This window comes from Martes martes (assembly GCF_963455335.1).
Source record: "Martes martes genome assembly, chromosome: 7".
Lineage (NCBI taxonomy): Eukaryota > Metazoa > Chordata > Mammalia > Carnivora > Mustelidae > Martes > Martes martes.
This window is the reverse complement of record NC_137894.1, coordinates 47,355,625-47,372,263: the sequence shown is the minus strand read 5'-3', so window position 1 is coordinate 47,372,263 and position 16,639 is coordinate 47,355,625. Positions and strand designations below refer to the sequence as shown.

At 40.0% G+C, this 16,639-nt stretch overlaps 2 protein-coding genes across 6 annotated transcripts in view; one reads left to right on the top strand and one right to left on the bottom strand.

Moving 5' to 3' along the window:
- LOC308346609 (IQ domain-containing protein H-like) overlaps positions 1 to 10,095 on the bottom strand; it is a gene marked incomplete at both ends in the record, with an annotated part of 33,223 nt that extends 23,128 nt beyond the window's left edge. Inside the window, 3 exons of the mRNA XM_080809672.1 lie at positions 50 to 144; positions 1,570 to 1,692; positions 10,045 to 10,095. Of these exons, the coding sequence (XP_080665798.1) occupies positions 50 to 144; positions 1,570 to 1,692; positions 10,045 to 10,095 (269 nt within the window). The remainder of the gene's footprint in view (positions 1 to 49; positions 145 to 1,569; positions 1,693 to 10,044) is intronic.
- Positions 10,096 to 10,237: 142 nt separating this feature from the next.
- Positions 10,238 to 16,639, top strand: part of AAGAB (alpha and gamma adaptin binding protein) — a 50,830-nt gene continuing 44,428 nt past the window's right edge. For 2 of the 5 annotated variants that reach the window (XM_080808404.1, XM_080808403.1), the window contains exon 1: positions 10,323 to 10,437. In XM_080808404.1, coding sequence (XP_080664530.1) covers positions 10,365 to 10,437 — 73 coding nt within the window. In that variant the 5' untranslated portion in view covers positions 10,323 to 10,364. Of the gene's footprint in view, positions 10,438 to 16,639 lie in introns of all 5 variants that reach the window. The other 3 variants (XM_080808406.1, XM_080808402.1, XM_080808405.1) reach the window with 3 other exon arrangements.

Genomic DNA, 16,639 nt, shown 5'->3' with positions numbered 1-16,639 from the left:
TTCTTTTAATTGTACTTATTTAGGACTCCAAAATGGCTATTTTACTTACCACTTGGAAGCTCGAGGAGAATATAAATTATCACCATCAACAGGCGTTGTTAACACATGATGGTTTACAACATTTAAATACTTCTCGATGTGAATCTGTTATAGGAAAGTTAAAGTTTAGGCCATTATAGTGGACTTAAGATACTCAGCTAATTTACTTTATTTCATTAGGGTAATGCTTTGAATTGTGTAATTAAGTTAAAAGACACAAGATGCTATGCGTTTATTGCATGCCTAAGGTATCATTGGGCATCTCGAGGCTAAATGACTTTATCCCAAAAAACATAATAAACAATTGAGACTCAGAGCTTGAATGACCTGTAGCACTCTTCACAAATTAAATGATGCACAACCATCAGTAAATCGCTTAGCCAGGTAAGCTTACTAGGCAGGACAGATATGGAGTAATAGGGATTTCAAGGAAGCATCTGGGGTGAGAATCTGGCCCTTAGGTAACAGATTATTCAAAATGGCCAGCCCAAAGACTCCAGCTGAGTGCAGCTCTCTCACCATCAAGTTATATAGGACGATGGTGTGCCAGTTTGATGAGGCAACAAAATACACCACATCTCTCACAGCCTGAGGAGCTAGGCTGTGAAGCTCACAATGTGGGAGAGTGGAAGTCTCAGGCCAGAGCAGAGACAGTGACAGTTAGAGGTCTCAAAGATGGAGATGGTCCTTATTTGGATACATGTGTTAATAGATCCTTGTTTCTTTCTTTCTTTCTTTTTTTCTTTTTAAGATTTATTTATTTATTTGAGAGAGTGAGTGACCAGGGGGAGAGGGGTGAAGGGAGAAGGAGAAAGAGAATCCCAAGCAGACTCCCTACGAGCATGGAACCCAATGCAGGGCTCGAACTCACGACCCTGAGATCATGACTGGAGCTGAAATCAAGAATCCGACACTTAACTGACTGAGCCACCCAAGTGCCCTTAGATCCTTGTTTTATAAGTGAATATTATCCTGGTCTGAAGACTGGATTCTCCTCTGCCCTTCAACCCATCTATAACGATGAAGTCCCTGTGTCCTTTATCTCGCCCTTCCAAAACTGGTACATCTCTTTAGCTTTATCTACTGGATTATAATATCACAAAATGACTAATCTCAAAATACTTAAGCTATTTAGGGAAAATAAACTCTTTTTCTTTAGAATCCCAGTGGGTCTGATAGCAACTCTCTGCAGTGTATTGCTTTGAATCCTTTTTTGTTGGGAATATTGTTAGACTAATGGTTATCTTAAAAATTCTTAATGCTTTTTATCAAACCACATGTTAGGGGTTGTCACTGCAGAATCTTATATTCCCAACACCTTAAATTCTTTGTGGAATGTGGCAGGATGAAAAACGATCAGTTAATAATCATAATTTTAAGAAAACGGACAGAATGAGAAAACTGCTGACCAACCGAAGCCCATCTCTGTTACAGAATTATACAGGGTCCTATGAGAACAACAGTCCTTTTCTTCTAGAGGAATCTTTGTCTCCTTCCAGCACTTTATTTACTGTCTAAAGCTCTACTCACTCTTAATCCCATTTCAGTCCTTTTGATTGCGGTTTCAAGATTCTGAATGTTTAGAGCCTCTCCTTTTTCCTCCAGTGAGAAATTTGTTAATTTCTCTTTTAACTGATAAAGGTCTTCATGGACCTGTAGGTATAAAAAATATAAAATATTGAAAGAAGACATACAGAGTTCACCTGAAACAGTGATTTACTTTAAGATTTGCAATTTGCTTGCGTGTCTAGAGACAATCTAGATTTTAGGATGTTTGTCGGAAAGGACTGTCTTCATGATTCTAAGACATTCTTTATTATAATGTTGCATTATTGTCTTTCAGATTTCAAAAAACTAAGCTTTCATACAGTTTTACTCTTTTTCCTTTCCCTCATTAGAAACAACTCCATGAACTACAACTTGAATTGCTTCAGCTCCACAGCGGGTAAGTAGTATGAGCTGATACGAAGTTTGCATCAAACTCAGATGTCTACTAACTGGTTAAGAGGTAAGAAAACAGGAAAGCTCTAGCAATGAGAGGTTTTAGTGAAAGCAAAGCCTTTCAGGGGTGCCTCGGTGGCTCAGTTGGTTAAACGTCTGGCTCTTGGTTTCGGCTCAGATCGTGACCTCACAGTAGTGAGATCGAGTCCTCCACTGGGCTCTGTGCTCAGCATGGCATCTGCAGAGATTTCTCTCTCTTCCTCTCTCTCTGCCCCTCCCTGTGCATGCGCACACTTGCGCGCTCTCTCTCAAAGCAAGCAAGCAAGCAAGCAAGCAGAGCCTTTCAAAAGGGAATTGTAAATAGGTTGACAGGGCCCTTTGGTTTTCCATTCTGGCTGGATCTTCCCCACATACTGCTCTTGAAGAAGCAGTTCTGTAGGTGTGTGGCCTTGATTCCATTTTACGTAGTCAGAAATGGAAATGATCGGTGAAGAGAAAGCAGCATGCATTATCACTTCAGTGTTTTCCTCCAATCTGTATTCTCTTTGGAAATGATGAACGTCTTTCTAATGTCAATCACCCTCCCAGTAAATTGGTGCTATGAGATTAGACATCACAAGATTCTCTGAATTCATATCAGAAACCAAACTTCAATAGATAAATACAGATGGCACCAATTATTGTATGGGTTGCTGCCACAAGAAAAACATTTTGTTATGCAAATTTATGAACCCAACACCTGTTTCATCAATAGTCACACCAATAACTATCTGCAGACTGGGTTGCTAAAGGCATTTTGAAACAGTTACCTTTCCTCTTTTAGCATAACTGGACACACAAACGTTGATCCGGCCTGTGTTATCGATTACTTTGGAAAATTCCCATGAAGCCAAGTATTCAAAAGATCAGAATTTGCGTCTTTTCACTGATGGGCATCACAGTCTGGTAGACACATCTGGTCATTTGTGCTCTGCACAAATTGTCATGGAAAGCCTTCAGGGCTCACAGATTGAAATCAGAACACACCTACTGTTTGCTTGTAGGCACTAAGGATGAAGATGTACTTCTTTCGATTGTTTTGTCCACGTTACTGCAAGAAGCTGATTTACCATCTATTGTCTAAAGGCATTTGCAAAGTACAAAGAGGCGGTTCAAGGCAAGGCCCACTTTCCAGACCCACATTTCTTGGTTCTTCCTTAGAAGGCCCTACATTTCCTTCTTGTAGCTCTATTATTTGTGGTATTTGTAACTTCATGTATCATTCTGTATTTATGCCTGTCAACAGCTGGGGGGAGTAAAACTGTCCTGGGTTATTTATCATGGAACCAAAGGGCTGCTTTCTTTATCTGCCCTGTGTGGGCAATTACACTTCTACCCAGAGTCATGAGATAATATGTAACAAGTCTAGTACATAGTGAGGGCCCAGTAAAAGGCAAATGGACATAATTCCTTGCTCTGTCGCTGGTCGCATGATGTCCACACACGTCATCGCATTTTCTCTGATTTCTTTATCACGAAAAAAAAAGAGTTATTCTACCTCATTAAATTGTTGAGTAAAAATAAGGCAATATGTGTGTGGAAATGAATGAATGTAGGCTTTGGAACCAGGCAGATATGAACTCGAATCCTATTTCCTCTTTTATGGAGCCTGACACATTTACTTAGGGTTTGAGAGACTTTGTGCTTTCTTGAAAGGGGGCTAAACAGCTACCTGTTGGAATAGTGGCAAGAATAAAATGAGTTCAAGTGCAGAGAGAATTTCATACAGGGCCAGCCATGTAGGAGGGCACTGAACAAATGTTCATGCTCTTCCTCTGAATTGTCAAGCCCAGTGAAACTCCTTGCTCATAACTGGCACTTAATAAATGTTCATTGATTTGAATTGCTCTCTCCCTCTTCCTCAAGAGTTTTTCATTTTCTTGCCAGATATTTTCTTCTCCCCTCTCAATAACCACCCATCTGTTTGTATAGTAATTACAATAGAGACAAGTACTATAGGAAATGTGTCACCAGACTTGGGTAGGAACAAAGATTAAGTTCTAAATCTCTGTTCTTTCTTCAAATGGATCCAGTCTACCATATTGAAATGTTACGTGTTCCCCATTATCTCTATGATTATCAAATGCATTGCTTTCCATATATTTCCTACTTGGAGGACAGTGTGGGGACAAGGCTGCTTAATGAGAGGGCTTTGAAAGATTTAATGCAGTGAAGATTTGCTCTAGAATTTAGAAGTCTCGCCATGCAACCAGATTCCATGTTGTCAAAAGCAGTTTCATAATTGTATTTTATCCATCTCTGCTAAAGATAGAGTTTGTCTGACTCATTCTTATTAAACTTTGCCCACTTGCACCTTCATTTTTTATATGCTCCTGGCAAACCAGACGGAGGAGTAGATAAGAAAGATAGTGATGATACCAAGCTGTTGATTAGTTCCAATATTGCCAAGGTTGGTGTTAACATAAAATGGTTGGATTTCGGAAACAGGATTTCCAATAATAATTAAAAAGCTAATTTTGGTTGCAACTAGATTATCTTTGTTGCACAAACATTTGTTTAGGAGTTGGGTCAAGTAAGCATTTTAAAAGATGTAATAAAAAGATATCACATGATCATTAATAAAGTTGAAACAGAACGCTTGTAAGAGTTATTAATAAAAGAAAGCACCAAGGAAACCTCCCAGACATACAACCCCACTTCTTCAAGACTGTTTTGCAAACATGCCATAACCTGTTTCTCTCTCCTCTTGGGCAAGTTACTTCAGCTTTTTGTACCTTAGTTTCTTTTTCTGTAAACTGGGGCTAAATATGACACCTGCCTAGCAGAGTTACTGCATAGTGTTTCACTGTCAATAAAGTGGACTACTGTTTCAATTATAACAGTGATTATCATCACTATAGTTAGAACCCCACTGTTCCGATCAGTTGAGGAAAGATCCACCTGAAACCATAAAAGGTTTGAATGACAGAAGTAAAAGTGAAAAAAGTTAAATAGTTAACAAAAGGCTGCCTAGTAGAACTCTGTGTGGAGATAGTAATCACGTGTCCTGAATCAAAAATGAAAACATGGGCATTGGGATGGGATCAGACAGTGGGACAGAATATTCAATAATTGTATGTCCTAGGAAATCCAGACACACAAAGCGCATGTTTTCATAACAAGTCACACAACGAGTTTATAATTAGAACGCTGACTATCTGTATTTAAAGATTTTTTTCTCAAGTATTTTAGATATTTTATCAAAATATTTTATTATCAATTTGTATCATCTATTGTGCTTTCTAAATAATAGTGTGTGTTAGTGCAGCTCCCTTTTGTTTTGAAGGGGATGTACATTCCTGGAGAATGAATTAATGAGGAGATTATTATCCAGTCGTTTAGGATCAATGGACCTAATTCTGTGCTAGGTAAAAATGGGATCTCCAAAAGATCCCATTTTAGGTGTTACAAAGGTGTGACAGGGAAACGAGGCATACCTCATTTGCCGTATAGCATCACCCATGGAGTTTTAGTTAAGAATGGAGTACGCCTTGTTAAAAAGACAGGCTAAAATGAATTTTTTCCTTATCTTCCAGTAAAAAGCAAGCTCCTCTTAAAAAGAAATGAACATAAAACTAAGTAATATTAAAAGACAAGAGACCAGATCTAATAACAACTCATATCTATTGAGTGTCACACATTATATGTTACCCAATATTTTCACCCTTACAAGACTCCTACGGGGGAGTTCATATTATCATCTTTATTTTTACTTGAGGGAATCCAAGGTTAAAGTGGTTAAATACCCTGTGCCAGGTTAAACTGCTAATTGGTTGAACTGTTCAGTCTGAATCCAAAGCCTTCATGCCTAACCATTAACCATTAACCAGTATGTGCATAATATCTACAAATATACAAACATGTATTTATAATTATACAAAGCTAAAGGTTGGTGAAAATTCAGTGGAAAAGGCAGGATTTAAATATTGAGAGGAGCAAAAGGACCAAGGGAAGAATTTTTTTTTAAGAATTTCTTTTTTTTTTTTTTTTTTTAAGATTATTTATTTATTTGACAGAGGGAGAGAAATCACAAGTAGGCAGAAGTAGGTAGAGAGGCAGGCAGATAGAGAGGGAGAAGCAGGCTCCCTGCTGAGCAGAGAGCCTGATGTGGGGCTCGATCCCAGGACCCTGGGATCATGACCTGAGCCGAAGGCAGAGGCTTAACCCACTGAGCCACCCAGGTGCCCCTAAGAATTTCTTTTTTATATTGGGTTTATAGATTGAAAGGGTTTGAGAAGATCATTTGCATTTTTCTATGTATAGGGGTCTGCCCACAATACTCATCTTTGATGTTTTTTTTTCCCATAATGTGAAATAATAATAGTCCTTATCAGATAGCTTTGTTGTAGGGGGTTAAATGCGTTAAAATATGTACAACACTTAGAACTGTGCACAATACCCAGCAAATACTGTTCACTTTGATTATTGGGATTTTCCCTGGACATTATATTACAGTTTACATTTTTACAATACTATCTAAGGTAGAAGTCTCAGAATTGGGCATGCATCACAGTTAACTGCAAGGGTACCCCCGGAACTCCTGATTTAATAGGTCTAGAATGAGGTCTGAGAATTTGTGTTTCTCACGAGTTCTCAGCCAGTGCTGAAGATACTGGTTCTGGGGCCACTCTTTGAGAATCACTGGTCTAAAAAGTTGTTTAATATATATGATTGAAACACAGGCCTGATATACCCATTTAAGGTGAAGTGGGTAGAGATTTGAAGTGCCTCTGTTTTCTGGCAACTTTGTGTGTGTGTGTGTGTGTGTATATATATACACACACACACATATATATTCTATATATATAAATTTATGATATATTAATATATTATTATATAATTGTAATTTATATATCTCAAACATATATAAATTGATAGAAACAATTTGATTGCCTAGGCTGATAATTAAGGAAGACCACTTTGTGATAAAAAGAAATTTTGTAGCTTTGGTAAATTGGGTCAATTTAGAGTCAGAGGTATATCTAATTCACGCTATGTATCCTACAGAAGAGAACACTTAGGCCCAGAGAGGTGAAATGATTAGCCTAAAGTTATCCACTTGGAAGAATGTCATTGCCAAGGTCAGTCCTCAGTATTCTGACACCCCACAAAGTGCTTCCCTCTAGAGGTACTGCTTATTGGTAGCCTGTTTGAAGGACACAAATCATCGCCCCAGGTAGAAGTGGAATCTGTGCTGTGCGCCCGAGAGTAGTGCTGTATGTCAGAAATGCTCCGGACTCGGTGAGAAAGTAGGGAAAGGTTTTCTTATTTCCTTGTTATGTATATTCTCCATATTACCAGGGAGAATGTTCTACTGAGTCCAGAGACCAGCCTCAGTAATCAGGGTAACATGCAGGCTTGCTCTCTCTACAATGCCTTCCACTTACTCTGTCCAGAATAACCCTTTTGAACAGACAGACGTACTGAGCAGCATGGATGTGACTGTTCTTAGCTCTCCTGCTCTGTTTTATAATCCAATGATGACAGACACTGACCCTGTAATGTATCCTAGGCTGACCGAATAGCTACCTCTGGATCCTACTCTGAAGTGAAAAGGCTTTTGGCTTTTCAGCCGATCCCCTATTCTACACTATTCCAAACCACAAGGGGAGAAGCCCTGGGAAAAGAATTCTCCTAAGGGAAAGCGTGAAATTAGGTGAGAGAATTCTCCCTGGATTCTGGACTCTTTTTAAGAGATGTTCCAGGTCTGGAGAAAATAAGAGAAAACTAAGGAATAACCTAATTGTTCTTGTAGTCAACATGAAGTATACCGTGGGGGAAAACTGGCTGTTTCTGGGTAGGAGTCTCTATTAGTGTTCCAATTGTTTGGAGCCTGTAAACACGGGCCCTGCATTTAGAGGGGGTATATGTAGTAAAGAGTCAGCCTTTCCCAATGAGAGTTCTGACCTTTGCCCTTGGGTACTGGGAGGTGATCTCTAGGGCCCTGGAGAATCCTGCTTGATAAGAGTGTTTGCTTGGGGGCTTTGGTCACCAGATAATTTAACAATGTGATTTATGCTGGGGGCTTTGAGCCACACGGTATCTGTTCCAACCTCTAGAGAAAATGGAGTCTAAAGGCATTAGTGTGACCTCTGGGAAGGGCTCCAGACGAAAGGTCAGAACTTGGGCAGTGTGTGATTGAGTCCCAGTAAAAACTCTGGACATCAAAGTCTTAGGCGAGCTTCCCTAATTGGCAATACTCCCGGTATATTGTTACCAATCATGGCTGGGAGGAGATAAAGCCATTCATGACTCTATAGGGAGAGAATGACTGGAAGCTGCATTTGGATCCCTCTTGGATGCTGCCCTATGCATGCCTTTCCTTGGCTGGCTTTAATTTGTATCCATTCAGTGTCATAACACTGTAATTAGAAGCATAGCACTTTCCTGAATTCTGTGTTCCTTGAGCAAATTAGCCAGCGTGAAGGTGGTCAGGGTCCCCAAATTTGTAGATAGCAGGCCTGAAGTGAGCTTGACTCTGGGGACTTCTGAACTTAGGCTGGAGTAGAAATGAGGGCAGTTTTGTGGGGAATGTTCCCTCAGATTTTGCAGTTTGCTAAATTCATCTAGGGTGCTAATGGCAGATGATAACAGAATATGAGGTAAGAAGATTTGGGTATTATTCATAATGGGGAACTCTATGAAACTGGTGAGTTTAAGGGTTTATATTTTGAAAAAGATGCATTTAAAGCAGTCTCTCCTAGGGGCGCCTGGGTGGCTCAGTGGATTAAGCCTCTGCCTTCAGCTCAGGTCACAATCTCAAGCCCCGCATTGGGCTCTCTGCGGGGAGCCTGCTTCCCCCTCTCACTCTCAGCCTGCCTCTCTGCCTACTTGTGATCTCTGTCTGTCAAATAAAAAATTAAAAAAATAAAAAATAAAGCAGTCTCTCCTAGATGAGAGGTAAGAGACCAACATCCTGGCAGGAAAATCCACTGCAGATCCGAGTGAGAGTCCAAATAGAGTGAATTTAGGCAAATTACTTCAAGCCCTGACAAATGGAGCTAAATACCAGTTAAAAGTGATGATTTATGCAGAAATGTTTTAAAACTACCATATATAAATATGAAAGAACAAAAATTTTATGGGAAAAATATGAGTATAATTATCACAAACTGAGTTATATTGGAGAAGTTAAGACTTTTTTTTTATATTTCCCCCCTTGGGTTAGAAAGAGTCATTTCCCGGAGGTTTTTTTTTTTTTTTTTGGCACATTTCTATATTCAAAACTTTATTTAACTTGCTAGGCAATCCAAGTTATCTTTAATATATTTTTCTTTGTGTGTTCCCAAGCCAGGGGCTTTTAATTCATTTATTTATTTGAGATATAATCAACATATAACATTATATTTCAGGTATACAGCATAATCAATATTTGTATAAACAGCAAAAATGATCACAAGTTTAGTTAACATCCATAATCACATTTATAATTTTTTTAAGATGAGTACTTTTAAGATGAATTCTTTAAGCAACTTTCAAATGTAACAGTTCTGTATTATTAACTACAGTCCCCATGTTGTGTATTACATCCCCAAGACTTATTTGCAGGGTACTTTCAGATCCAAAAAATTTAGGTGCCTAAGAAAAGTGGTTTACCTATTTCAACTTCTTTCCAGATTTCTTATCATCTCCCCAAAGTGTCTGACTTGTATTTGCCCCATATCACGGGTTCCAATTTTTCAGAACGTAACATTTTAAAAAGGTGCTTCAGTGTAAGATGGATTTTCGGAAGTTAAGGTTCTGGGGTGAGGTGTATGATTTTGGAGTTTTGCCAGAGGCAGAATGGTCGAGCTTCTGGAGCGAAACTTCAGGGGATGGTACGGGGTGGGGGGTGGGGCGTGTTAGGCTCGTAGCGGAGGTCTGGGAGGGCATATTTGGGAGTTCTCGGAGGGGCCGTGCCCTCTGCACGCAGGAGGCAGTCTGGGGACGGTACTCCTAGAAAGTGGGCGCCAGTGGATCGGCGCGGCTCGGCCTCGCTCGGAAATGTCTTAGCTGGGGCAGAGCCCGGAAGGGCCTGTTTCCCACCTGGATTAGGATGGTTCCGATGGGGTCGTAGTTCTCAGTCTCATGTGCCATGGCTAGGGCCGGGGAGTACCACCTCTCCGAGGAGGAGCGGTCTCCGAGCGCCGAAGCCGGGTGCGTGGAGTGCCCGTCCCCATGGCAACTCCACGCGCAGCCCAGCCTGTTCTACGCCGGGAGCGGAAGAGGGGGTGTGGGAGGAGTCAGAGCAGCCGGTTCCTTCCGTCGACGCGCCCTTTTTTGCGCGTCTCCCCCGCGCGCCGGCGGCCGTGGTATAGCCCAAGGCGGAAGCGGCTCTCCGACGCAACTGGCTCGCGAGCACAGCTATGGCTGCGGGCGTCCCCTGTGCGGTTGTCACCAGCTGCTCTTCCACCTTCTCCGGAGACCGGCTGGTCCAGCGTGAGTAGCGGGGCTCCTGGGCCGACGTCCAAGTCACCTCAGTCTCGGCGGGCTGCGGCCTCAGAACCGCGGTCTCCCTGTCGGCCTTTGTCGCCGCGGGCCCGGGGCTTTTCCTCCACTCGGCCGGGGCTCGCGGCTCCTCGGGTGCCGCTTCGACCCGGTGCGGGTGTCCAGGCCCCGCAGCTGCCTTCCCCTAGCTTTTACACTCATTGCTTGTCTGCGGGCCCAGCGCGCTGTTGCTTTTCTTCCGGCTTTTTCTGCAAAGTGGGACTCATCCCTGCCCCGCCCGGCCCACGGGTTGTTGCAGGCTCCTTTGAGCTGAACCAAAGGGCGCCCTGGAAATTGTACCGAGTTACTCGGGTGTAGGGTGCAGAAATTGGGATGCTTGTTGCCGTCCCTGCCCCCGAGGTGGAGAGTAGGTTTCCTCTTGGCCCCCCGCTTGATTTAACCTTGTGTCCTCCACTGCGGTTATTCTCTGCCGTGCCTTCCTCCTGAGGCGTAGGCTTTCGGGCAACATTAGCTTTGGGGTGTTCCTGGGCCTAGTTTGTTGGCTTCTGGACTTTCGCTGTCAAACTAAAGAGCTCTTAAAACTTAGGCGAGACCAGTGTTATAAACAGCGTGGGACTGGGTCCCGGGCTCAACTCTTTTGAGTAAAGGGTTCTGTGAAGTTGATTGTAACCCAAGACACCTGTTTTAAGTGCAGGGCTGCGAGTCAGAGCAGTGACTCTCAGCTGCATGATAGTGAGCGCACTTAACCCCCACCCTGCAGTTTTCTTATCTGTAAGATGGTGATGATGTTAACAGCCTTGTGCTTAACTCAGAGGCCGGCATAGATTTGATAAATGTTAGTCATTGTTTTTAAAGCACATTATCTCTCTAACGCCCAGTGTCCTGGTCCCCTAAAAATGGGGCATATGAGCCTATCTCACAGGATTATTTGAAGGACAGGTGACATTTTGAAAGCACTTCGTAAACTGTAAAGCGACACGCGGCTATATATGTATATTTTTTCTGTACCTGTCAAGTGACAGGCAGGACGTCCCTCCAACACAAATATTCTATAAACTTAGTTATCACCTATGACCACTTAAAAAGTTCTTTGCCAGGGTAGAAATCTAATTATAGCACTTAGTAAATGAAGTAACTGCTCTGCCATTTTCTTACCCCTTAGTAGTGCTCCTTCCCATTTATTCCCTTTCTTTTCTTTTTAAAAGGTTGTTTCATTGTAAAAGCATTTACGTTTAGCACACCCAGAAAAGAGAATGTCAGCTCTGGTCTCATCACCCAAACACAAATACTGTTAACATTTCTGTGCATTTCCTTCTAGTCTTTTTTCCCATGCTTATGTTAAAAAATTATAATTACATTTCATACATAATTTTAGCCTATTTTATATATAATTCTTATGTTTTATACATTGTTTTTACATTTTGTACGTTAAAAATTTTAAATATTTTTGTTTTTAAATATATAAATATAAACATAATTAACACATTTATAAAATATATAGCAATTTATATAATTTATATTTTACATATAATATTTTTTGTGTGTATATGTATATATACATTTATTTATTTATTTATTTATTTATTTTTTGAGAGAGCGAGAGAGAGGGTGCACATGCATAGGGCAGTGGAAGAGAGAGAATCCTAAGCAGGCTCCACACTCAGCACAGAGCCCTGAGAGTGGAGGGGCTTGATCTCACCACCCTGAAATCATGACCTGAGCTGAAATCAAGAGTCAGACTCTTAACTGACTGAGACAGCCAGATGCCCCTGTGTATAATTTTTATACTGATATTTTTCATTTACTATTACATAATTTATGATGTAATATGCTTTCCATCATACATTGCCTCATTCTTAAAATTCTCGGTGTATTTATTTATTTATTTATTTATTTTTTATTTTTTAATTCTCGGTGTATTTAACTTTATAAAATAAATACATGCATTTAGATTTTCATTACTGATATATAAAGGCCTTTCAAAGCCAGTCTCAGAAATATCTGTTAAGTATTCTGATGGCTATGGTACTCCCTCTGTGCACTTTAATGATCGGAATTGGCAGATGTGGTCTCTTCATTGAAAGAGCTGATGACCTATAGTTGGCAAATAGTAACACTGTATTTCTTTAAAGTACATTGGCATCCTTAGGGGTAAAATTAATTCTGCAAAATAATCCACTTTTTTTTCTATATGTAAAATCCCTCTTAGCCAACTTTTGTGTTGATTAAAATTAGGTGGCCTTTCCTTTGTGATTCCATTAATGCTGTGTAGGGAAGAAATAAGAGCAGTTAGTAAAGACAGTACTTGTAAGGAGAAGGGAACTCTAACAGAGGGCTTTATCTTTTCTTCCCAGGTTTTTGATAGGGGAAGGGTGGGTAACACTAGACAGCAGTATTCTCTGAGCACCGATTCTGTTTTATTATAATTAAGGATAGCCTTAAATTAATCATGAATTGAGTCTCATTTTGATGTAAGAGATAAAGATGACCATAATGAATGATGTTTGTCAAGTGTTCCTTCGTATTAGGCCACAGTATGATTTTGGATTGAATCTGATCTTTTTGGGGAAGGTTTAGTTTCACTTCATTCATCAGGAAGAAGAACTTTAGGGTTTCTCCAGTTTCTTTCAACATCTCATCTGTTTTACTGCTTTTATCTAATGGGAGATATTTCATAATCAAATAAGTTTGTTGTAAATACACGTGAAATAAAAACGAATAGGCCTCTGCTGTGGATAAAGTGCATGCATGGATTTTCTGAAAAACTTTTTCATTGTGTCACTCAAAGGCCTTATTTTCAGTATTTTGAGTGGGTCTGACATCAGATAAAGGGCATTTCAGACTTACATTGTAGACTTTTAAAGGGGAATGAAGGCTCAGGATGCTTGAGGACCTCAGGTATGGGAGCAAGTGTATGTACTCCAGGGCCAGACCTCTTTCCACCTCAAATATATGCATGTGAAGATTTTACTTTCATTCTGGAAAAGTATATTCTGATATTAAGCACAGAGCTGGTCTCTGTGCCAGTTACTGCAGCTAAAATGACAAGGTGCTATTCCTGCTCTTAAGAGAGAGTGTGTGCGCCACTTGTTCATATATTAAAATGTGAATACCTAAGTTTTAACATTTTACTCTACTTTCATAGAAGGAACTTTTATTTTTTGTTTTAACTCCAGTATAGTTAATATACAGTATTTAGATTAGTTTTAGGTATACAGCATAGTGAATTAATGATTATATACATTACTCAATACTCATGAAGGTAAATGTACTCTTGGGATACCTGGATGGCTCAGTCGGTTAAGCGTCTGCCTCTTGATTTTGGCTCAGGTCATGATCTCAGGGTCGTGAGATGGAGCCCTGCCTGGGGCTCAGTGCGGATTCTGCTTGAGGATTTTCTCTCTCCCTCTGCTCCTCCCCCTTCTTGTGTGGAAACACTCTCTCTAAATAAATAAATAAATAGTAAATAAAATCTTAAAAAAAAATTAAGTGTACTCTTAATCCCCTTCACCTGTGTGACCCATCCCCTCACATACTTCCCCTCTAGTAACCATCTGTTCTCTGTAGTTGAGAGTATTTTTTGGTTTGTCTTTTTTCTTCATTGTTTTGTTTCTTAAATTACACATGTGAATGAAATCATATGGTATTTGTCTCTTTTGACTTATTTTGCTTGGTATTATACCCTCTAGATCCATCCATATTGTCACAAATGACAAGATTTCATTCTTTTTTTAATGGACAAATAATATTCCATTGCATATATATTCACTTCTTTATCCATTCATCTATCAGTGCACACTTGGTCTGCTTCCATAGCTTGGCTGTTGTTAATAATGCTGCAGTAAACAGGGGTGCCTGTATCTTTCTGAATGAGCCTTTTTGTTTTCTTTTGTTAAATATCTTTGGGGTAAATACCCAGCAGTGCAATTGCAGGGTCATAGGGAAGATCTATTTTTAATTTCCTGAGGAATCTCCACACTGTTCTCCAAAGTGGCTGCACCAGTTTGCATTCCCACCAACAGTGTAAGAGGGTTCCCCTTTCTCCACATCCTCTCCAACACACGTTGTTTCCTGTCTTGCTAATTTTGGCCATTCTAACTGGTGTAAGGTGGTATCTCAATGTGGTTTTGATTTGAATCTCCCTGATGGCTAGTGATGATGAACATTTTTTCATGTGTCTGGTAGCCATTTGTATGTCTTCATTGGAGAAGTGTCTGTTCATATCTTCTGCCCATTTTTTAATATGATTATCTGTTTTGTGTGTGTTGAGTTTGAGGAGTTCTTTATAGATCCTGGATATCAACCTTTTATCTGTACTGTCATTTGCAAATATCTTCTCCCATTCCGTGGGTTGCCTCTTTGTTTTGATGACTGTTAAATATCCAATATTGGAATTACTGAATCTTACGGTAACTCTATTTTTAATTTTTTGAGGAATCTCAATACCTTTTTCTACTCTTAGAAGGAGCTTTAGATAGAAAAGTTCCTGGAGGGGCACCTGGGTGGCTCAGTGGGTTAAAGCCTCTGCCTTCGGCTCAGGTCATGATCCCAGGGTCCTGGGATCGAGCCCCACATAGGGCTCTCTGCTCAGCAGGGAGCCTGTTTCCTCCTCTCTCTCTCTCTGCCTGTCTCTCTGCCTACTTGTGATCTCTGTCTGTCCAATAAATAACTAAAAAAAATAAAAAATAAAAAATAAAAAAAAAAAAAAAAGAAAAGTTCCTGGAGACTTGCTTGATGTTGAGATGTGTAATGCCAACTCAGCAACTGTAAGGCACTCAGGTTCTACATCTGAACATTTGGAGCAAAATTCTTGCTTTTAGTGAAATGTGGAAATTTGGAGATCTTACAACCATAGCAAACATTTGTGTGTATATCACTCTTCTCAGATGTGTTCTTATGTCTTTTAATTTGATTCTTGTATCCCTGTGAAGTCATGAAGTCAGATTATCTCCATTTTCTAAATGAAGAAATTGTGGCTTGGAAATACCAGATGACTCGGCCAAAGTGATCAAGTACTAAGTGTTGGAGCATATGTTCGCTTCAGGATTTGTATGCATGGAATACATGAGTGCAATGTGTTGGAATTCCTTAGCAATCAGAACTATTTAACTTTAAGATAGTGGCATTGGTGTAAGAAATGACAGAGAAGATTGACCCCTAAAAGAGGGTTTTAAATAGAGGGTTTTGCATTTCTATTTAGGAGGTTTGAAATCTTAATTCTGAGTGAAGAATAAATAGCTTTGTCTAGAGGACCTATTTTTATTTATTTATTTTTATTTTAAAGATTTTGTTTATTTATTCGACAGAGATCACAAGTAGGCAGAAAAACAAGCAGAGAGAGGAGGGGGGAAGCAGGCTCCTCCCTGAGCAGAGAGTCTAATGCTGGGCTCGATTCCAGGACCCTGAGATCATGACCTGAGCCGAAAGCAGAGGCTTAACCTACTGAGCCACCCAGGCGCCCCAGGACTTATATTTAAAAAGAGCATTATGTATGCCCGATAGTTTTGAACAGTATCTGGATTTTTATTTTCTCAGTTGAGTGTACTCATAGTAGAGGCATATTATATCTTAGTCACTCCTATCCAGTATTAACATTAAAAATAGAAAGTTATTCAAGATCATCTCTACCATCCCTTCTAGATATAAAATCCTATGTTACCATGTTATTTTTATGTTAGATTGTATAGCACTTCTTACCTCAGGCATTCTTAATTTTTGTGTGTACATTTTTTTTTAAAACTGCCCCCCCCCCTTTTTTTGTAGTATAATATCACATTCAGCTTGTTGACATTAATACAATCCACCAATCTTACTCAGATTTCCCCAGTTTGGCTTTTACTCATTTGTGTGTGTGTATGTTTTCTACACAATTTTCTCACCTGTGCTTTGTGTATCTGCCACCAGAGTCAAGATCCTGAATACCACAGGGATCCCTTGTATTGCTTTTATAACCACACTCACCTCTCTTCCAGGTTATGTTCCCAGTCTTTATCCCTAGCCCCTGGCAACCACTTATCTGTCCTCCATTTCCAAAACGTTGTCATTTCAAAAATGTTACACAGTTGGAACCATAGAGTAGATTGCTTTTGGGGATTGTTTTTTTCTGTTTTTTGTTTTTTGTTTTTCTGCTCAGCATGATTCCCTAGAGGTTCATGTATATCGTGTGTGTCAATTCATGCCTTTTGACTGCTGA